At 36.7% G+C, this 25,061-nt stretch overlaps 1 protein-coding gene across 1 annotated transcript in view; it reads right to left on the bottom strand.

Moving 5' to 3' along the window:
* PDE2A (phosphodiesterase 2A) overlaps positions 1–25,061 on the bottom strand; it is a 1,720,394-nt gene that overhangs the window by 1,660,758 nt on the left and 34,575 nt on the right. The window contains exon 3 of the mRNA XM_044072778.1: positions 10,677–10,766. Coding sequence (XP_043928713.1) covers positions 10,677–10,766 — 90 coding nt within the window. The remainder of the gene's footprint in view (positions 1–10,676; positions 10,767–25,061) is intronic.

Below are 25,061 nucleotides of genomic sequence, written 5' to 3'. Positions count from 1 at the left end.
GGGCCACATGATCCAAGAGCTCTTCCATGTCTCTTTTCATGTAGTCCAGGGAGGTACGTCTCAAGTCATTCACTCCAACATGGACAATGACAGAGTCATATTTGTACTTGTTGTGGAGTGACTTGAGTGCATGCATTATGTGGCGGATCCTGGCACCCGACAGGCAGCTGACTGTAACTTTCTCCTTATTCAACCTGGTGAGAGGGACATCAGTGTGCTGGACTATAGAGTCACCTATGACTAAAGTGTTAGGTACATTGTCTTGCCTTAGGGGCTGTTGCTGGGTGACACACTGGTGTTGTGAACTATGTGACACATTGGTTGTGATTGGTGTTTGTTTGCGTTTCAGCTTCAAAGGTCTTTGTTGCTTGGGCAGGTTACAATTAAGGGCCTCTGCATATGTGGATTTAGTGTTGCTATATGTGGGTGTTGGTGGTGCGGGTTTAGAAGGGCTATGTGTTGCTTGAGGTGTAGTGTGGGTGTTAACCTTCTCCTCTTGACTGTTTAGCACAATCTTGGGTGGAGAGAGCTTTGCTTCCATTTTGGCTATATAAGTGCATCTCTCACAGGTTGTAGTGTTGGGTGGTAGGAGGAGAGGGTTGTCTGTGTACATGAGGCAATCGCTGCATTGCCCCAGTATGCCCAGATTCACCAGGTGGACATGCATAATGATACAAGCAAACACTCACAGGTTATAACAGAAAAAAAGGAGAAAGGATAGCTTTTTTTTTTTTTTTTTTTTTTTAATAAAGACAAGGGAAGAAAGAAAGAAATACCAGTGATGGTATTTAAGAAATACCCCAAAGGGTAGGGAGAAAGGCCGTATCACCAATGGTTTCAAGATTACCAAAAAGGTAAAGGATACATGGGTTAGCGATAGATCACGAGATTTAAGAAAAATGTAAAAGTAGAGAGAAGAGACTAATACACTCAATAAAATACAAAAGACAGTCAAAAAGTCAAAAAAGTTGAACTTAGCTTGTGAGTTGGCTTGAACGCGGCTTTATGATAATGTGGCAAATGAGATCTGGGGTAACAGGGAGAAGGGTACTATGGGTAAAAGGTTAGCTCAAGAGATTTTGGCTGGGTGCGAGCTTGATATAAGGCATGCTTGGTTCAGAGGACAGAACCGACATCCCATCAGTGATAAAGGGTGTGAAGATTGGGTGAAGGTAGGTGAAGGCTGCCAGCCTAGTCAGATAGAATTTTGGAGATAATTCTGTCATCTGTAAACATTAATGTAAACCACAGGCTTGTTGTCTTAAATGGTAACAATAGTGTTACATGTGGAACTGAAAAAAATGTAACAACAGTGCACTCTACTGACCAAGTAAAGCATGTTGTGACCCTTTGATGTTAAAACTCGGAGCCAGTAAGTCTAGAGTGAGGCATCCTGTCTATTGTTTTAAGGCCAGAGTTAATGGCCAGAATTTGCATGCATAAATGTCCTTTATTGCTCTGATTTATGCCCAGAGGTGAAGAATGTAAATGTAGTTTCTGTTAGCCTGGGAACCCAGGGAAGTGTGAAAAATTATGTAATGTGAACCAGGAATGTGATTTTAAAAACAGTGAGAATCAGAGAGCATTAAGCATTTTTGACCATCCAACTCACCAGCACTGTCTTGCTCTATATGTAAGTCTATCTTATACTTGTGTTTTCTCTTAGAAATAGCTAGAAACTAGAACAATTAGACTAAGTGTTTTTCTGTGATGTTAGAACTATACTACTGAATTATTTTAAGTATTTCTCTGTGATCTCTGAACTCTTGACTAGCACTGTGTAGTAAAAGTATTGTCTTGGGTTTTGACTATTTATTATTAAATATTTTTAAACCCTTTCAACTGTGGGTGTTTTTGTATAGATAATTTAAGCTCTTTAGAGTACTTGCATGCCTTTGGTAAAATTGTACAATGCCACTCCAATAGCTTTTAATCCTGGGCTATACTACCAATTGGATAGTAATATTGCACAGTAATAATTGGACACCCTTTTAAGGGCCTTTGAGTAGCTGATAAATATTAGTGGGTGGTGGCAGCTGGTACTACCATATAGTCTGGAAAAAGGGGTACAGCTGGAGAACCTGCGCCAGCCTTCCCCAGGAGTGTCTGTGTGGTTGTATAAACTCTTCTCAAAGTGAGTATGTGCATGTGTGCGTGTGTGTGCGTGTGTGTGTGTGTGTGTGTGTGTGTGTGTGTGTGTGTGTGTGTGTGTGTGTGTGTGTGTGTGTGTGTGTGTGTGTGTGTGTGTGTGTGTGTGTGTGTGTGTGTGTCAGCTACTTGGGCGGGGACATGAAGCACTGGTTGGACAGAGAGGGTGCTGGAGGTTTTAGTTTGCCTACTTGGCTGAGATCTGGACCCTATAGCTGTGCCAGTGAGGAGTCTTTTTGGGGACCTGGCGAGCAAGGGATCAACCAGCCCTGGACTGACTGTGATCTCTGTGTGCTCTTAAGGGAAATTGCACTTTACTGTGTGTATTTGTTATCATATCCTCCTACTGGTGTTAGTAGTGAGGATTGAGGCTCTTTGATTGCTGGGCCAGGGCACTGGCGTCACAAAGGGAATGAAGATTAACAACATCAGGTCATGGATTCACTGCTCCAAGGAATTCTCCTATTTTAAGCATGTTGGTGATCACTCTTGGACCCAGTGTTAGTGAAATGCCATGTCTTGTCCATCAGCAGCATTGTAGATGGTACCTTCAGCACCTAATCAACCACCACTTAGCTGACTGATGGATAGCTTCCATGCGGGTAAGGATACCATAAGGGTCTTGTCAAATTGCATCACCCATATGCAGAATCAATGAGGGGACCTATACAGCCCCTCCCAGTGAGCAATAAGATATGTGTAGCTTTAACCATCCCTTTTTAAAGGACCTTGCAGTGACCTAAAGGAAGCACATTAGGAATTTCTAGGCATCAGTCTCATGCATTCTGTACCACTTTCTTGACATTAGGCTGAAGAATGTGGAAAAGTGAGGGTTGTAGACAAGAGAACAAACACTATGTAGGCATTATACAACTTTCATCACACACATTGCCATCAATGCACCACTTGGTGCAGTTCTCAGGGCATTAGGTACATTAACAGAAAGGTTGCCTCTCGTTCCACTCTCAGGTGATTTGCAATGGTATGAGTGTCAACTATTCAATTGCTGCTAAGGTAGTTCTCATAATTCTCATATCTTGCACTCATCCAATCATTTCCAATGTTTCATGCAGGGTAACTTTCCACAAGGTCATTTACTTGGTAGGTGACCTTGTAGGTGGGCACAGAACCTATTATATATACTGTTGCAATGTAATTAAGTAGCAGATCACAAGTAACTGTGTTATTGTTGAGTGTTGTGGGGATGTTGCATTTCTTTTCTAACAGTAGATGATGATTTCATTTCTTTTTTGTTGTTCTTACATGGATATGTATTTATATATGCTTTTGTCAAGGTAGACAGCTTCTATCTGATGTATTGCTGTCTGAGGACCTTTAGTTACTGAACATGGCATTTCAGACAAGTAGTTAAACTCTAGACATACAGAAGCTATAACATGGAGATAAATGATTATATATATATATATTTTTTCAAGAAATGAAAAGAAGCACACAAGCAGAACTGATTGGTGGACAGGGTAATCACACGGAAGTTGACTAAGGCAGAGATAAGGGACAGAAACATTTCAGACTCCACACATTTGAGGTTGATACAGTATAATGGTATAAACATGTATGACAGGTTGTGTGAACTAGGTTTGTGGTGGGATGGTATGGCAATATCCTGGAGGAAGAAGATTGTATACTAGAGAGGTCAGAGGCGAGGACATATGGAAGAAGCTAAAGGTAGAAGGATAAAATGTCAAAAATGTATAGACGTGTAAAGCTAAGGCTATCAGTGAAGATAAAAGTAAACCATAAGTAGGAAAGAAGAGGTAGACAGCACAGTGTTGGGTCACAGTTCAGGAATACAGAAAAAATGTTAGCATGAAAATTAAAGGACAGAAGTTAAGCATCTAGAATATTCTTACTGATAATTGCCAAAGAAATAAGGATGAGTAAAACAGACGAGTCAAGAAAGTTCTTTGCCAAGTTTTTTTTTTTGTTACCATGAACAGCATAAATCATTCAGTTGTAGGAAGCAGAGGCAAATGGATGGAAGATATCTTTTGAGTGGGATGGACTGAAACTGAATATAGAGAAAATGACAAACTGGTAGAGATAGTGGCAACACTGTACCAGTTAACCATATAGAAAGAGAAGAAAACCTCATGCCCAGATGTTTTACTGATGGATTGCTTTAAAATTATGAAGAAGTAAATTGCCAATAAAATAAGTTGGAAATCCCAGGAACATTAGAAGGAAAAGCTCTCCCAACACCTGTGAAATATAGAACAGTAATAATACTACTTAAAGGGAAAGACAAACAGAAGACAATTTGTCATTAGGAATGCATTCTGTACAGTGGTATGGAAGTTTGAGTCTGTGATGCGGAAGTTAGAGGAAATTGTTTTAGGTAAGGAGTTTATTAATGGTATAATGACAAGATATCTAGAAAGAGGTTTAAAGGTGTCAGAAAAAGGAGTTTCTTTGGGCATGGGTTGGCTGGAAAGAATGGCATGATAACACCTTCCATTCTCACCAATGTCTAATTTATTAGTAATAAAATTGCTGGCTAAGAAGATTTGTACCATAATGACAAAATATCAGGAGAGTAAAGGTAAATAAAATTTTAATTTATTTGTGGCTGACTGTAGGCTATTGCTACAAATTTGGACATTCAGCACCCTATAATTATTAGAGTGCATTGGCAGTTTGGATATTTGTCAAGTCTGTAGTGCTATCTCACTAAAAATGGGGTGTTTTCAAAATTACTAATGGCGATAATATATTGGAAAGTATAAAATCAAAAATATTGGATGATGGAACAGATTTTACAAACAGGATGTAAACAGATGGAGACATGATTACCCAATCAAATTGTATAATTATTAATGTGACTATAATGTTGGCTAAATATATGCTGTGTTTATATAATCCCACAGATAATAAATTAGAAATTACAGACCTAACAGTGAGCTTGTGGCAGATTTTCTTCATTTTTTTTTTGTTAATAGTGGAACTAGCAGAGAATTGGAAAGGAATGTTTCAGTATGAGAAGACAGAGGATAACACCAGTTTCCCAGATTGGCATGTGTATGCAACTGTGGCTAACATGGTGCAGAAAAATAAGGGGAGGATGGGGGAATGAAATAAGGAAGCCAGGAGCAAAAAGCTGAATTTTGTGAAGAATGGAGGTAGACATGCCATATTAATTATTGTGACAGAGATAGTGGTGATTTCTGAGTGATGGTGGATATGGATTGGATCTATTGGGTGTCCAACCTTTTGGCTTGCTGGGGCCGCATTGAGTGAACAGAAATGGTCTTGGGGCCGCATATAAAATATATCATATAGATAACTCTTTTGTTGCTCTGGAAGACCACAGTCGACCTCCTGGCTGTACTGTAGGTGCATTTGAACAATGAATAAATGTAATACATGCCTAATATTTGCCTTAAAATTCTAATTCTCATTCTAATTCTAATTCTCTAATCTAACAGTTAACGCTAACATCTTAATATATATATATATATATATATATATATATATATATATATATATATGTGTGTGTGGTTTTTTTTGCAAATAAACAGATATTCACTACAGCACTAGCATTTCTCACTGAGAAAACCATTCCAGCAGTCCAGCTATGTAAAATGTCAATATCAGCAGTCCTACAATACTATAATCCACAAAAATAACCCAACAAATTTGCAATAAAGTAAAGAATTCACATTACTGACTTAATAAAACAATTCTGAATAAGCTACAAGAGGGTCTAACCCAAACAAGTAACTGGTGCCAGAAATATGGCCTCAAGCTAAATGCCAAAAAATGCATCATCATCCCCTTTGAGGAGAGTGATGTCCCCACAAATTATCACATTAATAACAATGTTGTAAGCACGCAATGTCGTATGGTACTTGGGCACCCAGGTTGATAGAAACCTGACATTTGACCACCACGTTGTTTCCGTTGTAAGGAAAGCTTTTTACATGGCCCACTTCATTAGTAAGGGTATCTCATCCAGGGACAAGAAGGTCATAACATCCCTGTATTCTTCCTTTACAAGAGCCATTATTGAGTGCAATGCCCCTTTTGGCATGTGCCTCAGCAAAACACCCTGCCAAAAGAAAGACTACAACCATTTCTGACAGAAAAGGTCAAAGGATTAAGTTCACTTAGTTATCCAAGCAGACTAAAAAGCTTCTTGCTTTCCTCTGTCTCTCACTGGTCCCTATAAATTTCATCATTGGCTTGCTTTCCAGGCTAAGAAAGATCCTGCCTTAAGAGACTTCCTCTACCTCAGAAATACTGGTTATACTTAAACCGCTCACTACAAAGACCACAGCCTTCACTGCAACATAAACAAGCCACTTTCTATGGACAGGTTCTTGACACAAAAACCTTCAACTTCTGTAAAAAGCTTCTCTCATTATCAAACAATGTAGTTCAGCAACACAATAGCTGGATGGATAGCCATAAATGTAGTCCTTGGCTAAGTAGCATAGCCTTCATCAAACCAGATGGAAAATCCACATACTAACCTTTCCCAGCTGGATGGCTAAGATCTAATATTGGTTACTCAAGTCTAGTTGCCCAGGAAGAGGGGCATGTTTAACTAAGAATTCCATTTGCAAAATTATATTCAGTATACATATTAAATCTCTCTCTCTCTTACACACACACACACACACACACACACACACACACACACACACACACACACACACACACACACACACACAAGCCCCTACTTGTAAAATAGGCAACCTCAGTAATCACATGACACCCACTTACTGAATGAAATTGTCTGGAAGTCAAAATATCTGAAAAAAAATTCTTAATAGAGATGGATTCATCCATGTAATTTCCCACCACCAAAAGGACCATCAATAAATTAACAAACAACTGCTCGGCAAAAAGTAAATCAATAAGAAAACCATAAACTATAATGCTACATACTGGTTTAAGCATATAACTTGTGTCAATCCCCAGGTTAATCCATACCAAAAGATTGTTTCAGAGCTTCAGCTATGTACAAACAGCTTTCTCCTAAAAACTTAACTCATTGATATTTGCCTTGCTGTAATTATAACTGTAAAAAAAAATGTTTTTAAGTTTATTCTGTACCTCAATGATTCTCACTGTTATGAGATGTAATCTCTGCCATATTGTATGAGTACTTCATCCGTAATTTGCTGTCTCTCTCTCTCTCTTGTATTATATTGTTTTGTGTTATTTTTGGAGCTTTTCTCCCCGGGCCTCCGCTGAAAATGGACCTGTGTCCAGTCGGACTTTCCCGATAAACAAATGTAAAATAAATAAAAATAAACTTCCCTCCAATCTAAAGCCATTTCACATTCAGACATTTTAATTTGTGCAGAAGTTACTCACAGACTGACAGTTTACTGAGCTGTAATGCTGACCTTCGCTTTTGAAAAAAACAAATTCCCAGACTTTGTCAATAGCTCAAAGTGTAGAGACGATTATTTATTTATTATATATTCATTTATTTTTGGAAAACATCTTTAAAACTGTTAAATTGATTACACACCCAGAAACACAGAAAAGTTATTGTGATTATGTAAACCACAGACTGCTGCAAGAAATCAAAGTCACATTAGCACTCTATGCTTATGTCCGAACAGATGAATCATACCTATCAATTCCAAAAGAAGTAAAGTAGCTTAATAAGGTTATATGCATGGTTACATGGCAGTTTATATTGGAAATAAGCAGAGATATTAAAAAGGCTCTGTTTTTCATAATTATGCCGAAAAGTCTTCCAAGGTAAATACAACTTCTGATTTTGTATGGAACCATACCTCTCAACCTTAGAGCAAGAAATCTGGACAAAGCGAAAAATAAAAGTGGGACACAGGCCCAAAAATAGTTATGCATCACAGACACCATTGAAACAACTGTAGCTGCAACTATTATACATCACGTATAATCTTTCTATACCATTATTGTCAGTTAAAAATTATATGGCTCATTCAGTCCTGTCTTCTTTTGCATCAAAGAAAACCATGCTTTGAAATGACAAATACATTAAAAATAATAAATAAAACACATTGCATCAACGTCCTGCAACTTCCTACCTGCAAGCAACCACAGAGCTTTCACTGAAACTAGGGCTGCTTGTTTCCCCAGAATGACAGCTCTCCCTAATTAAGTCTAATGGTATACAATCTACCAGTATCTGGACTACCTGAAATAAATTAAATTATGGCCTGTAAATTGAAAGTACACTTTGTTTAATTCAACTATATTTCTAAGCCCACTTACTATATTTGTTCAGTAACATCCCAATATCCATTTCCAGGTCACTTTACAAGACATTGGCAGTGGTAGACTTGACATCCTTCAGAACCCCACAGGCCCACGCTAATACATTGTCCATTAAATGTAAATATCCATCCACTGTAAATGGCAAGAAGCTATGTCTTAAATAATCTACTTCTGGCATGCGTACCCAAGTATTAGGTTTTGAAACAAAGAAACATATTCTCCACAGTCCGTAAGTCTCTGTCTTTAATAATCATCTACTGTTGCAGCACTCCAAACACATAAGCACACACATACACACTAAAATCCCCAACATTTAAAAAATGACATTGTGCCCACTTGATTTGGCAGTATTGATGATCCGCCAAAGCTATGCTTACTGTTGTCCAATCTACCACTACTTAGACCCCACCAATGAAAAATCAGTACTAGGTGCTTTTTTGTTTGTCTGAAAAAACAATACAACTTTATATGCTACAGTCCCACATAGTCAGTCCACTACTGACACATTAACCCTAGGCTGCTGTCTCATTCTTACTCCTTATACTGCATTACCTTGGATGACTACTTTTATTTCCTAAGCAAAAGACACAAATTGGAAGATAAGGCAAAAATTCAGACATTCTTTGAAAATCCATACAGTTAAGAGGTATGAGTTCATGTTCAATACAACACTCTCCCTGTCAGGAAAGCCACAATTTAATGAAAGTGTACTCTTAATGTATGATATATTTGTGAGCTAACTTGTTTGTGTTCATTGCTAGCCTCTTTGTGCATGCGTCTCTCTCTGTCATGCAAACATATGCACACATACACACACTCTTCTTCTACTTTCACGCACACAATTCTGCTTTCATGCATGCACTCACTCATTCCGTACTTGCCTATTAACACAGGTAATTGCTGTCCCTTTCAAAGGCAACAGCGGCAAATCCATACATGAGTCCCTCTTCAGCGAGAGCACACACACACACACACACACACACACACACACACACACACACACACACACACATACACTGATTGTTCAGCGCAAAATAATGGCGTAAACACACTGACCTTTTTTTGGCTCAAAAACAAAACTAGAAGGGTGCTTTGGCGCATGCTCACACCGACATTAGCATTATTACAGGTCATGGGAGCGAAAAACACAAAACAAAAAAAGTGTTTTGGGGCATGCATACATCGATGTTGCAGTTAGAGGTTGAGGGCCGCGTGGAAGAGCTCTGAGGGCCACATGCGGCCCGCGTGCCACAGGTTGGACACGTCTAATTTAGACAAAGATAGCAAGACACAAGAAAAACATTCAATAAATCTTGAGACTGACACTAGAGTACAGGATCTGAAATTTTGACTGTCAAATTATGGCATTTAATCCACATTAGGAATGCATAAACCATTTTTTTGTTAGAGAAAGGTAAAGGACTGAATTAAGAAAGACAAGCAGACCATAGGGTTGAAGATGAACAAAAAAAAAATGCATTGGGCAGGTTGCAATACAGATGTAACATGAAGAAAGGGGGATTTATCAATTTTTTGAAAATGACCTTGGGGCAAACCACTAGGCACTTAATATTCCAAAGAGGAGAACTATTATTCAGGAGCATGCTGGTAAATATAAGTTTGCCTGTTATGGTATGAAATCTGGGTGCCATGACTGAAATTGTTATCTGAAGGTGACATTTCCTTTCCACTTCCCAAACATGGCTTTTAAAAAGCTGTGCTTAATGAACAGAAAAAAAAAATAACGTTAATAACTCTAGCAGTAGCCGTTACAAGGAAGTGTGGTCATTGATAAATTAAGTAATAGATGGCCTAGTATGGATCCTTGGGAAACACCCACATATACAGGAAGGAAGAAAGAAAAGTCCTTTTGCTATTTCTACTTTGTTTGCAGCTATGAAACCAGTATAGAGACGATTTTGACATTCTTAGGGGTAAATGTTTCCTTAGGTGGATTTAGATTACTGACAGTGTCAAAGGCTGTAGACAAATGCTAAACAGTTCTAACATTAAAATGCATAAATCAAAAACATATATGTAAGTATATAAACAAAACAGCAACTAAACACAGTGAATTACAACAAAATAATTTCAATATATAAATATATGAATGAAAGGACTATCATTCACATTCACAATATCAGTCATCATTGAAATAGGTAGTGAAACATTATTAGGAATTGAAATTAACAAAACTGTAATTAATAAAATGTCAAATTATGAAATCTTCAGAAAGCAAGATAGAAATAAAAATCAGAAGGATTCAACTTCTACTGGTGGTTACTACATACCACTTTTGGAAGTAATGCTGCAATTCCTTCCTGAATAGCTTCAAGCAGGGATTCAGTGTCAACAGTAGACCCAAGTTTCAGTAGTGCATCCTAAGATGAAAAAATTAAAAAGATAACATCAGGATGGTTTGTTTAACAACAATAATAGAGTAATCTGAAAAACATGAAAAATTACATTATATTACTTTTCCCTCCCTCCCATGATAGCTTCTTCTAATTTATTTTGGTTGACAGAACATGTTATTTTCTCAGAAAAAAATATGTTTGCACGCATGTAATTTGTGTTACAATGCTCCTTTAACTTAAACGTGTCTGCAGATTTCTACATTTAAACATTAGTAAATATTTACTTTCTTGAATGCAAACTAATTCTAGTTATGATGAAGACTGTTTTCCTGGAACCATCCTACCCTGCCTTCCTGAATAGTTTGTATTTTTGTTTGTAATATACAGAACTTTCTGATAACATTTTAACACTCATTTTGATACATTGCAGGTCATTTGCTAATGCTGGTACAAACATACTTTTCTTTTACAGTATGGTGCCAGCAATAATATTAGGCATGTTCACTTTTTTTGCAAAATGTCAAAAAGAGGCTTTGCAGTAGACCAGCTTAAATTTCAAAGCAAAAGATAATCCCTTGTATCTCCATATCACAATAACTTTTCACTTTTGTTAGCCATAAAACTATATACTTATTTTTTTTTTTCAAATTTAAGTTACTTTTCAGAATTTTTGCATGGAGGACATCAGAATGATTTTCAACCAGATCTTCAATAAACTGACCTGCTTAGTAAAGAAGAGGTGCATTAGATAGATTTAGATTAGCAGGTATATAAGGCTAATACATGGTAATAAAGGGAGTACTGATAATAATGGGAGCAGAATGAATATGTAAATGTGGTGCAGTTACAGTTTTCAGACAGGAGGTACTAAAATGGAGTAATGAAATCAGCCTTATAGAAACTAACATGGGTTATAGGAAGAATGATGACATTTTGGATAACTTTGTTTTACAATAATCTGCTTCTGTTGACCTGTAAGAGTTTTAATGGAATCATATGGGAAAATAGGTGTTCTTTAAGAAATACCAAAACGTTATAAGTATTGTGTTTCTTTTCCTTTTGTCCCCTTATTTCAGATTCAAGCTAAAAAATAGAGGGAGGTATTTATAGTCATGGAATGAATGTGGCAGGGTTAGTTGCAATGTTTCTGAATGAGCGTAGCATGCTAGCAATTTACAGATGTCAATTCATGGTAATGCATGATGTCCATGAATGAGTGTAAGAAAATTAAGTATAACGAGATATAAATGAGAAATTGTGTAAAGCGGCTTATGCTAATTAAGTGCTCTTGGGATTCATAGTCCAATAGGTGCACAATAAGCACATCCTTTCATAAAAGCATGTTTTGTATCTGTTTTGCAATCCGTGAACCATGTATAAACAAGCACTTACATAACACAAAATGAATTATTTGTCCAGTAATCCCTTCAATACTTTCTCCAAGTATGCACAAGCATTTCAAAGGCACCAAAATGAATTATTTCCCTAGTGACCCTTCAGTAGTTTGCCCATGTATGCACAAGTACTTCAATGGTACCAAAACAAATTATTTCCCCAGCAAACCCTTAGTAGTTTGTGTAAGTATGCACAAGCATGCAAAAGACGTCAGTAGAAGTTACTGCCCTCAACAACCCTTTCAGTAGTTTGTCCATGTATTCATAAGAAATAAAATGACACCATTTCCCCATCAATCCCTTCAGTAGTTCAGAAATGTATGCACACGCGGTAAATTACACCATTTCCCCATCAATCCCTTCAGTAGTTCAGACATATATGCACACGTGGCAAATGACACCATTTCCCCATCAATCCCTTCAGTAGTTCAGACATGTATGCACACGTGGTAAATGACACCATTTCCCCATCAATCCCTTCAGCAGTTCAGACATGTATGCACACATGGTAAATGACACCATTTCCCCAGCGATTCTTACAGATACTCAAGCAGTAAATGACAAAACATTTCATGAAGTGAACTCAACAAACTTCCCTCAATTTTTATTTTTCTTACTTTACGAAGTTTGCATAACTGCAGGTCTATGTATACATTTTGTATGCAAAAGTGGTCCTTTTATATTTATCTCTATGAATCACAGTAATACGCCAACATCTAAATCCCCTTATCCACATAATACATCTCCTCAAGTACTTTATGCATTTACTTTAAGTAGACATGTTCATCCAAATGCCTGTATTTTTCTGTAGTTGGCATGAATATCACATGCTGACTATATGTGCATATCTGTGTAGCTCCATTATTGGCAGATTACCACTATGCACAAATTTAGGACAGGGCTCTGAATACCATACAGAAACTTTAGGGACATATGTTAACAGCAAATTAAGACAGTTATGTACAGAATGACTTCATTCACTAAAGATTCTTGCCATTTCATGTTATGTTTGCTTGAATTTTTAAAAGGTTTCACCTCTGCACCACTGCACCATTAAGTTAACAAGTTTAATCTCTAATGACTCTGTTTATTGAGCATTCTGGAGAATTAAACATTATATTTAGAAAATGTTGTTATAGTGGATATTACATCCTTATAGGCTTGCATACCATGGGAAGATGGATTTGAATTTTTAAGAGAATAGTTAACAGAAAATTTATATTTGACATTCTTGATGCTAATATTATTTGTTCTTTAACTGCGTCAATTTTAAAGACCATTTTTCCTTTCTTTTTAACAATGAGTAATGCCAGCAATGTAATGGAGTTTCAATTGGGCTAATTTAGTATTTTATATATAAAAAGATGATTCGTATTTTATATGACAATGTAATTCAGTCAAACTCAAAACCTTGATTGCTGAAATGAATTTAAGAACTACTTTAATGTCCTTGTCAGGTAATGTGACATAGTAAGATTTCATGTTTTGGACATTTAACTAGAATATTTATTTTATTTATTTATTTTACATTTGATTACCGGGAAAGTCCGAATGGACACAAGTCCCTTTTCAGCGGAGGCTCAGGGAGAAAAGCTCCAATTTATGAACAATAGTTGTTACAATAAATGAAAGCATTCATAACAAGAAATAATTGTTACAATAATGAAGACATTCATAAAAACATACATAGAAGGAAATATTTACAGTTTTACAATTTACAGAAAGGCATCATGAACAGGAGGCTTTTACAAAAATACCAGTGGTGTTGATAGTAATTGCAATAAACAGTTTACAAATAAGGGAAGGAACCTAGAATCTGGAGGTGTAAGAAGAATAGTCAGTCTTATGTATCAAAGATCTGAGAACTTTAGCACTTACTCTGTATTACCTAAGTCAGGAAAACCAACATGAAGTATAGATATAGTTAGAGAAAGCATGGAGGAAGTTGCTGTGTTGCTGATTGGTGCTAGCCAGGTGTAGCACAAGAGCAGAGTCATGTGTCAGTGAGGTGCACTTTTATAGATTTTTATGAATTGTGTAATCAAGTTTGTATTTGTTAAGCTGGGGGTTAAAGAATTCCACTTTTTACTTATGAAGTTTGAGAAAAAGGAGTCACCTGCTATATTAATGGATTTAGTTATATTCAGGATGAGTTTATTATTGGAGTATAACTCTGTATTACTGGTGTAAGGATGAATTAGGCTTTTTTGAGCTGTTTTTTTATTTTTTTGGGGCGGGGTAATACAGAATTTTATGAACTAGACTAATTTGGCTATACAAGAGGAGTTGTGGTAGTGCTACCCATTTAAGCTGCTTTAGAGCTATGCAGTAGTGGAACCTATAGAGAATATCTGTGGCAAATCTAGCAATTTTATGATAGCATGAGTCAAGTTTTGTGATGTCAGTTTTTCTTAGATTAGTGAGAACTGGAGATGCATAGTTAAGTGTTGAGAGGAGGTGTGTGTGTGTGTGTGTGTGTGTGTGTGTGTGTGTGTGTGTGTGTGTGATTGTTTCTTTAGTAGCTCTTGTAAGAAATTGCTTATTTCTGTATAGGATGCCCAATTTTCTGTGGACCTTCTTTATGGTTTGGGAGATGTGAATGTCAAATATCAAATTACAATCGATTTTAACCCCAAGTAATTTAGTGTGGGCAATGGGAGAGATAATGATGTTATTTTTAGAGGTGATGTTAAAAGGGGGGATGATGGAGTATATCTAGCTGTGTGAAAGAGGAGCAGTTTAGTTTTATTAGGGTTTAGAATAAGCTGTGAATTAGAGAGCCAAGATTCAACAGAGAGAAATGAAGCTGTGTTAGTGAATGAAGATCTTGAAGGGAGGAAGCAGCACATATTAAAGTAAAATCGCCTGCATATTGTATGACAGTAGCATGTAGTGTAGATGTATGGAGGTTATTAGTGAAAATAGTGAATAGTAGGGGCCAAGGGAGTAGAGGGGAGAGGTCTTTCTGCCAATGCACTACTTGCTGTCTACCTGATAGATATGTTGTCAAATATGTCAAAAGTAGTAAAGAAATTTCTTTTAAGATACATAGGTAACATCTGTAAATGGATATTTGCTATCAGAAGTCAGTTTGTTTATTTTATTTACCAGGAAAATCCAACTGGGACAGAGTCCATTTTCAGCAGAGGCCCAGGGAGAAATGCTCTAGATGCATGTTTTTGGAATGTGGGAGGAAACTGGAGCAACCGGAGGAAACCCACGCGAATGCTGGGAGGACATGCAGACTCCACTCATATGGCACCGCAGCTGAGAATGAAACAAGACAACCTCTTGCTACGAGGCAACAATGCTAACCGTTGCACCACTGCACCATTAGGATAACAAGTTTAATCTGTAATGGCATGGCTCTTTGTTTATTGAACATTCTAGAAAATTCAACATAATAATTAGAGGAAAAGGAGCCTCCTTATGAGTTTGTTATTGAGGCTGCTGAAAGTGTCACTAAAGAGAATATAGAATGTTTTACTTGGATGGTTATGGTAATGAAAATGTATCACAGTCTAATGATGGTGTATATGGTCTGGGGGGATATTGTCTGAATTTCTGTCTGATGAACAGAGGAAGCAGAAAAAGCATTAGTAACATTGTTACTAGCAAAAGGAAATGTATTAGTGGGAATGAAATTTGAGTAACATTGCTGGCATTGCTTCAGATTTAATTTACAGAAACAATTCAAATATAAATGTTTTGACTATAGTTTTGAGAAGAAATTACCAGAGAGAGAGAGAGAGAGGTAATCGAGTGGGATGAGGTCAAGAAAAGTGTGAACTGCAGACTAAAGACTACCTTCACTTCCAGGGATTGATATCAGAGTGCAAGCAAATAGAAAGGGATAGGTGAGTCCTAACTGAAAGGCCTGTGCTGGAGTAGTTTTTTTTAAATCAAATCTAGAACCCAAGCTTCTGTTAAAAAAGGAATAGTTAATATAGCATGTAAACATTGCATGATAACAAAAAGAATCAATCAGAGGATGTTAGAAAAGACCAAGAGAGAGACTGGAAAAGTAATTTACAAGAGATCAATGGGAGAGCATATGTATGTCTCCTAAGTGTGCGACAAAGTCCAGAAGGTTTAGGATTTTTTCTTGGAAGTGTGTACTTAGGTATTTTTATGCCCCAAGCAGACTTCAAAAAATTTTTCTTCAGGTAGAGAGTAAATGTTCAGGGTGTGGTGGGGAGGGAAAAGGTAACTGGAAACATACTTTTGGGAGTGTAATGCATTGGCAGATTTTAAATATTCCCTACAGGGTACTCTGTCATAAATACTGGGGAAGCAGATGGCTCTAACTAAGAAAATGAGTCTTTTGAAGTGGGATACAGGATTTGAATTGCCTAGACATAGAAAGGCCTTATAAAGTTTAATTCTGTTGGCTGACACACACAAAAAAATAAATAAATAAAAACAGTTACAAGAAAATGGAAAACAAAATCTAAACCAACTGTATTTGAAGTATGCAATATTGTAAAAGAGAAAATTAACTAGAAAAGGGATCTCAAGAAAAGGGAAGGAGCAAATTACATAGAATAAATGACATTTGAGGGGAAACTGCATACAGAGGAGGAGTGAGGTTTAAAGGAAGATATAAAGTGAGCAATTTATGCAATATTGTATTGAATGACAGCTGACACAAAGAAAAATAATGCATGTATAATATATAATCTATGACAAAATATTAGCATGGTTTGTTTTCTTTTCCTTGTATCCCTATGTCTTGAGTGATAACAAATGCAAAATAAAATAAAATAAATAAATAAAATAATTGAATAAATATACTTAAAATTCAATAAAAGAATGATGCACAAGAAAGCCTGTAAGACAAGACATGCCACGCACATTAGGTACAGATAAATAAAATGGAGTATATGCCAAAAAAATATAAATATTTTGACAGAAGAAGCATGTGAGGTTGGTTTGTAAACCAGACCTAAAGAATATTTAAATGTGGAGCTTACTCTTATTTTTGGTTCATTTCTGTGGGGCCATTGATTTATTTATTTCATAACAAATAGACGATTAACATAAAGATCCATTGCAACTGCACCAGCAATTTTGTGGTTTATATTGCTGTGTTTTCTGAATGTGATGCATTTTATATTGGTAAAAAACAAATGAAAATTAAGTCAAAGTATGTATTAACATTTATATGCAATTAGAAACACGTACAAAAATAATTCATTGTTTAAACACACTTTGCTATGTATGAATTTTATGAAAGCATATTTTCATTTCTTGACAGTGTATGAATGGATTTGAGTGGAGGTAAAAGCAATATATTGCTTGAATATAGAGAATTAAGAAGGGGACTTTTATTAAATGCAAACAATCCATGATGCTATAATGATAATATCAACAATGAGTATTTCAAAATTTTGTTTTTAAATTATAGTAAGTGTATTGTTATGACCAATATAAGAAAGAAGTTGTGTTCTAAGTTTGTTAGAAGTTAAACAACTTTTGTGGAAGATTTAATTCATTACACTGGAAAGGAATGTTGACAAGATGCTACAGAATATCAAAGATATGTCTAACGTCCTCATGGCCCTATGAAGTGAAATAGATAAGGTAAGGAAAATGACAAAAAGCACTGACAAATGTTGGGTTATGTTGGACATGAGGAGATATGTGACCACTGTAAACACTGTGCAAAGGTTGAGAAGCATAGCAAATGAAAATATGGATACATTTTGGATACATTATCAGGGTCAGAGAGAGAGAAGTTGCAACACAATGAGAAATGTAGAGGATGGCATTGAGACAATAAGTCATTAGTTGTTAGTACATCAACTGCATTTCACAGGTGAGTAGGACAAATGTATCAGAGATCTAGAGTGCAGCTGCTGAAATAGTTAAGAGAGGGAGAGAGCATTAGAAAGCTTAGGGATCTAAGCGATGAGGTGTCAGATAAATGGCTACCATTTTCACTCATTAAAGAGAAATTTTATTTATAGAAAAAAGATTGGTTACTGGATTTGTATCTGGGGAGACTTAGAGCTAATAACTGGAATATCTAGAACATTAAGTTTGTGATCAATGTTAAATCTTAGTATACGGGGGAAATAGGGAATTACAAGGTATGTTTAATTTTAGGTAAGAAGCAGAGGCAGACATAAAATGGAAAAACTGGAATTACTTATAGGTAGCTGTATATGAGAGTTGGTGGATATGCTTTTGGTAAGATGAGGGAACAGTGAAGTAAAGAGGATATGCTATGGTTGGAAAATAGTTCTGGGAAGAAATATTATACATGATGGTAATGTTAAAGGAAGCTGGCCTGTTGGGGGCCAGGACAGAAGGATGGTGCATAGGTGGCATAGAACTGTTATAAAGATGTAAATGCTCCTGTGAGTGAGAATGTAATTGATGGCAATGTGATTGCAAAAGATGGTTGTCACAATGCTACTCCTGTTAATGTGGAACCCTTGGGTTCAGATGTCTCTAGTAATGCTGTTTCTGTTAATATGGAACCTGTGGGTTCGATTGCAGTGGGGAGTGGCTTTGGTGCTTCCTCTGCTGGTCTTTTTGACCAAGGTCCAAGTACGGCTGGGTGTTCTGTTCCTGCCAATCCAAATTTTGAACCGGTAGTCAGAAGGAAGGAACCTATTCATTCTGTGCATGCTACATCTTATCTTAGTTCTGACAAGGTCGGTGATGGGGTTGCTAATCGCCCTTTCCCCATCAATGTAGTTCAGGGGGGCGATCAAGGTCCATGAACAGGGGCAGATTCCCAGTTGAACCATAACCTCAAGAGGATGTGGGAGAAAACTGGGAAACACTAGTTCACAATATTTCTTCTTGTTCTCTTACACGTGATGAGTTAGGTGTTTTATCAAAAGGATTGACTTGTATACCAAGTTGTAATAGCAACTATGTTGATACCTTGCTACAGTTTAAACTATTTGTTAGGAATCTATGCCTTAAGTTGGAGTTTAAGGACATAATGCAGATGTCTGATGAGAAATCCTTCAAGAAGCCTAGTATATATATGCCAGGGGTGCCACCATTAGTGGCTGCTTTTAGTAAATTGGTTGAAAATGATTTATATGACATGGAGAAAAAGGTGGGTAGGTTTGGTAAAAGGAGAGGCAATTTGACTTATGCACAGAGGAGAGCCTTGCAGCAGTTGAGGAGTGACACCTCCCTTGTCATCAGACCTGCTGACAAGGGGGGGGTGCCATGGTGGTTATGAATACCGGGTTTTATAATGATTCCATGACATCTATGTTGTTGGATCAGAGGTTTTATTGTTTAATAGAACGCAGTATTGTGGATGCACATGTACAGAGGATATGGGGGATGCTGGATGACTTAGTTAAGACTAATGTTATTACGAGTGAGTTGTATGAATATCTTTTGGTTAGTGATCCCCTTTTGCCAGTGATACAGGGCCTACCAAAGATCCATAAGAAGGGTGGGTGTCCACCCATGAGGCCCATTGCTGCAGGCAGAGGGTGGATCACTGAACCTTTTTCTTTATATGTGGAGAGGTTTCTACGTCCTGTGGTTGATGTTAATGTTTATATCCTAAGGGATATGAAACAGTTTTTATTGGATTTGTATGAATGTGTGAGACTAGTTCCTATTGATCTCCCTTATTTTCTGGTTACGATGGATATTTATTCCCTTTTTACTGTAATTCCGAACGGGGAGGGGTACAGTTGGTGTCTGACTACCTGAAGGTTAAGTCAGAGTTGAGCAGTGATGCTGTGGTCCTGTTGGTCTTATTTTTGGAAGTTGTACTGGAGAACAACATTTTTTGTTTTGGTTCACAGTGTTATTTGCAGAGGGATTGCATGGCTATGGGCACTTCATGTGCCAATACCTACGCCAACCTTCTTATGGCTGTATGGGAGACTGAGTTTTTGTTTAATGCAGAAGAGTTCTCCAGGAATGTTATGTTTTATAGGCATTTTTTTATGTGTTTTTTATCTGGAGAGGCACTAAGGATGATTTGTTTTCATTCATAGAGAGGGTTAATGGCTTGACACATTTCTTGAAGTTCAGTCATGAGGTTTCTGAGACATGGATTTCCTTTCTGGATGTTTATGCCCAGAGGTTGGAATGTGGCCTTTTAAATACCGAACTTTATAGGAAGACTTGTCAGCATAATGCCTTTCTTCACAGGCATAGCATGCACCCAGGGTACATGTTTGGTAACATAGTGAGAGGTCAGGTTTATAGAACATCTTGGTATAACCCTAGTCAGGAGGGTTTTGAGGCTGGTGTTCGGGATTTGTGTGAAAGGTTTAAGGAAAGAGAGTATCAAACTTCTGATATAGAGAGGGGGTTAGAAGGACTCTCTGCTTTAAGAGAATGTGGGGCTGCACCCTATTTTTCAGAGAGTTCAGTAATTAATGAGGACGATGGACAGAGTGGTTTAGGTACCATCAAGAGAAGAGATCATGGTTTTAGAGTACCATTGTATTATACGATGGATGTGGGTAGATTAAAAGATGTGATTAGATTACATTGGGGTGTTTTGACAGTAGATCCGGATGTGAGAGATGTTGTAGGCACCTCCCTACATTTTGTCTATAAGAATAGATCGAATTTGAAGAAATTGCTGTGCTATCCCATCATGGGTGGTAGAGTTGATGACAGGATTGGTACTGTACCATGTGCTCATTGTAACTACTGTTGCCACAATGACACGGATGTTTGTTTCCATCACCCCCATTTATGGCAATAGTTATGAGGTCAGAGTGTTTGCTAATTGTAATTCTTCCCATGTGGTTTATTTAGCTTCCTGTTGTGCCTGTACTGCGTTTTATGTGGGTAAGACAGACAGGAAGCTAAAGGACAGGATAAGGGAACATATTTATCAGATTAGGGTTTGTTCTACTGTTAATGCCCTTTCCAAGCATGTTTTGTCCACTGACCATACACACATTTTTCATTTTTAAGTGTTTGATGTTATACACATTAGTTCCGGGGGGGGGGGTGATGTAAGGGGCAGGACGGAAGGTGCTGAGTCCAGGTGGATTGTCAAGCTTAGGGCGGATGTATTCCCTGGACTGAATGAGAAGGTACCTCTTGAGACCCTTCTTGAGATCTAGGAGATTGAAGTGAGCACACTTTGCTGTGCTTGACTTTGTTTTTTTTATATGTATGTTTAGTTATTTTGAAGAGGATTTTATTGTCAAGTTTGACATTGTGTGATTGAAGCACTATGGTTAGTGTGATGTATCTTTAAGGATTTTGTAATGTTTTTTGGCACTCTTTTTTGTATATTAAGAGTGCTGAGGACTTAACTGTATGGTCTGAAGAAGCCTATTCAGGTGAAAGTGCTTACCACATTTTTTCTGAGCTGTAATAAACCAGTGTTTTAACATTTATTCAGTGGAAATCCTTTCTGTACGATTGTTTGCCTTATATACTCCTGCCGCCCATCGCTACTGTGCCGTGTATGCTGCTTATTATACTTGTTATAAAGATTAATTGAGAAGGGTGGTATCCATCTAGAGATTTTTAGAATGTGGTGAAGGAAATGTTGACCAGATGCACATGTGAACATGTAGAGAAGGTTGTCCCATACAGGAAGGGGCAAGAGAGAGACGTGGGAAAAATTTCTGGGGAAGAAGATACTAGTGCAATATGAATTACATCTGTTTAAAGAGCGTAAGGAGAACCAAAGGACCGGAGAGGAAATAACTATATTACTCAATTTCAACCATGTGGCTTTGGTTATACCTGAAGTGTGAGCAAGCAAAATGCATAGACCTACACTTCAGTGAGGATATAAACACTGTGTATTGATGAGATAAGTAATTTGGTAAGATGCTTTAAGTTATAGAGGAAAATGTGGCTTGTCTATTTTATATGAAAATGTCTATGATAAATGACATTGTTGAAAGCTGTTACAACATTAACAATAAAAATTATGAATTTAAATGTCTTAAGCTAAAATGTAAATTTTTTATGGCTTTATTGGTGGTCAAAATTTCATGGCATAGGTCGTGGGTTGTTTGAATGGTCATGAAATGACATTTTGTTTCATTGTTTTTAAGTCTTAGTAAGTAAAAACATGGAAGTACTTAATGTAGTAAATAAAATTCACTAAACATTTATAAAGTAATTTCTTTACATTTTTGCATTTCCCCCCTTTCTTTTTAGTCTCTTTTTTACATTATGTTTAAAACAGCCAATATGATTATTCACAGATAATTCTTCACTCTGGTTGTTTTCAAATGTTCAGCTCTGTTTATTTACAGTAGCTTTCACTATGCTTTTTTATTCAGGTGCATTATCTATAATTTTCTGAACTGAATCAAAGCTAGAATATATGCAGAGATTCTTCTAATCCCAAAATATGTATCTTCACTGAATCCTATCTTATTGCTGTGAAGCCTGCAGAATTTGCAAATCATTTTTTTTATCAGTAAGTTTACAATATCACTTATAAAAACAATGAGGATACAGAGCTTCTAAATATGAAATTGAAATACACTACTAAGAATTCTCCTGCCTTCACCATGCAATTAACTGCATATCACACCACACGCCGTTTAGAGTAGATGATGTTTAACTCACGATATCACACTGGGACCTAATCCAGAGTTACTGAACTTATATGTTAATTTTACAACAAAAAATTGTGTCTAGCACTTTTTCTAAAAATCTAGGCTGGGCACACTTATAGTAATTGACTTGCCTATTATATTGACCATCCAGATGAAATTTATTACATTTTCTAACATATTAAAGTTGTATATTATGACGATTCCATTATAGTCTATGTTTCATTGAATTGTACATCTATTTAGATTTTATTACTCATTTCAATTTATTTTTGTGGAAGTTAATTGAATTTGTAGCCACTGTAATCAAACTACTGATACAATGTTTTGGCATTTCTTTTTGCTTACCTTACTCCATTATTTGACCTGATTTGGTAGCTGTGTAATACAGAATGACTGAACCCTGAGTGAAGCCCACAAACTCTGGATTCAGTTCGCAATGCAGATGCTGCAGAACGAGATATGGAGGAAGAAGAATGGCGAGGTGGATCCTGCTCTCCTTTCTAAGGTGGGGGGGGGGCATCTGACCCAAGATGTCTGCTGTGACTAAAATCCTTAATGGGAACAGGAGATGGATGAAGGCATCTGACTACAAGATGTTACTAGGTGTAGCTTTACCTTCATGATCAAACCACACCAACCATGGGTAAAGCCTGTTGTGGATTATGATATACTCACACCCAGTTGTGGATTATTTCTTAAATATAACCAGTACATTTGCAGCTGTTTTCTGCTGCACAGAATAAAACTGTTTTTGTTAGGATGTATGTTTTAATAGACGTAAGAGTTGTTCATATAACTGGTTTCTTTATTGCACTTTGCAGTGGGCAATAACCATTTGTATTTGCTCTTACTTCTTTAGTTTTTGTATATAGCTTGTAAAATTTGACTCAGTTCTGATTTTTGTGTTGTTAGAGAATAGTGAGACATCAACACTGCCGTCTGATTTTTTTAATTGCTAGTATTCTTTTTGTTAAGATTGCAATTCATATGGGAAACAGGTAATATTGTGTATAAGCTTCAGATGACACAATTTTACTGAATTTTGTACATTGAACCATTGTTTAGGACCAATTCAAGAATGTGTTCTTGCTCTGCTTGGAAGATTTGCTGCATCTTTGCCTTTTGCATACTATACGGTTTGAATGTGTGTGTTTCACTACTTTGTAAGTTAAAAAATGCAGTTGATGAATATAGAGAGTAGGATGAAATAGAGACTAGTTGTTCTGAGACGTGCATAATTAGTTAAGAGTGATTTTGCTCTATGTAGCATTCTAAAATTCCTGTTTGTTTTGGATATTGCATAGCTAAAGTGGTGGTCATATTTCCATTGCTGATACATGATAATGCCAGTAGTTCAATGGTGCATTTAATAATGGAGACAATAGTCACTGTTGATGTGACACGTTGACCCCCTGTATAAAATGGGAAAAAGGGGACTGATGCCAGTGCTGACTGAAAGTGTCAGGATGTGATTATAGTAGTATAGTATTGAACAGAATGAGTTTAGTTTTATTGGCATTCATTGCTAATATAGTCTGTTTTGTAAGGAGCTTGCCATGCTTTGCTTTGAAGCTGCTTAATGGTTTTGCTTGAGCATATGGCAGTGGAGTCAGCTACATATTTTCCTAGGAAATATTTGGCAGACTTTGAACATATCATTAATGAATATACTGAGCAAAAATGTATCTTTATATTATCGCTGCTGTAAGTGGTCTAAAACCGCGACAAGTGTGGTGCGATCTTACTGCTAGTGTGTAATATTCAGAATGATATTGAGGAGTAAAGTTTTGTAGTAGTAGTTGATATAATACTGCTTTAGATAAGTTCAAAAATGGTGAGCCAACTAAGTTTCTTTGATTTTTTTTATTTTTCGATTGATAGTTTCTGTACAGAATCCTGGTGTGAAATCATGCTGCATGAGAAACAGGTTTTATTTTATTGTATTTTATTTTATTTATTTTTTTGAGGTGGTTTAAAAGTTGCTCGTGTACATTTTTCTAAGACCTTTGATGTTTGGAATCATGTAGCAATGGAATGAAAATGTACATTCTCTGCTATTGTTCCAGGTTTATGGGGGGGGGGGTGATAAATGCTTATCTCCAGATTTTTCTTATATACTGTTCTGTTATTGATCTGTTAATAAGAACAGCAATTGGACATGCTATTTCCCTGACTGCATTTTAAACTATTTACTTGGTTGATTTTCATTTGCTTCAATAGTTGATTTTGGTTCCAGTTCATGGGAGGGAAATATGCTGAGCATTATTGTATTTTCTTAACAGCTATACAGAGTTTTTTTTTATTATAATTTGAAATGCACCTTTTCTGGCTAATGCATTGTTGCTATGGTGGGATCATAGAATCTTTTGATTATAGGAACTATAAGG

The sequence above is a fragment of the Protopterus annectens genome, chromosome 5.part1 (assembly GCF_019279795.1).
Source record: "Protopterus annectens isolate FY-2018-M chromosome 5.part1, PAN1.0, whole genome shotgun sequence".
Classification (NCBI taxonomy): domain Eukaryota; kingdom Metazoa; phylum Chordata; order Ceratodontiformes; family Protopteridae; genus Protopterus; species Protopterus annectens.
Note: the sequence above shows the minus strand (reverse complement) of the source record. Positions and strands in the feature narration are given on the sequence as shown.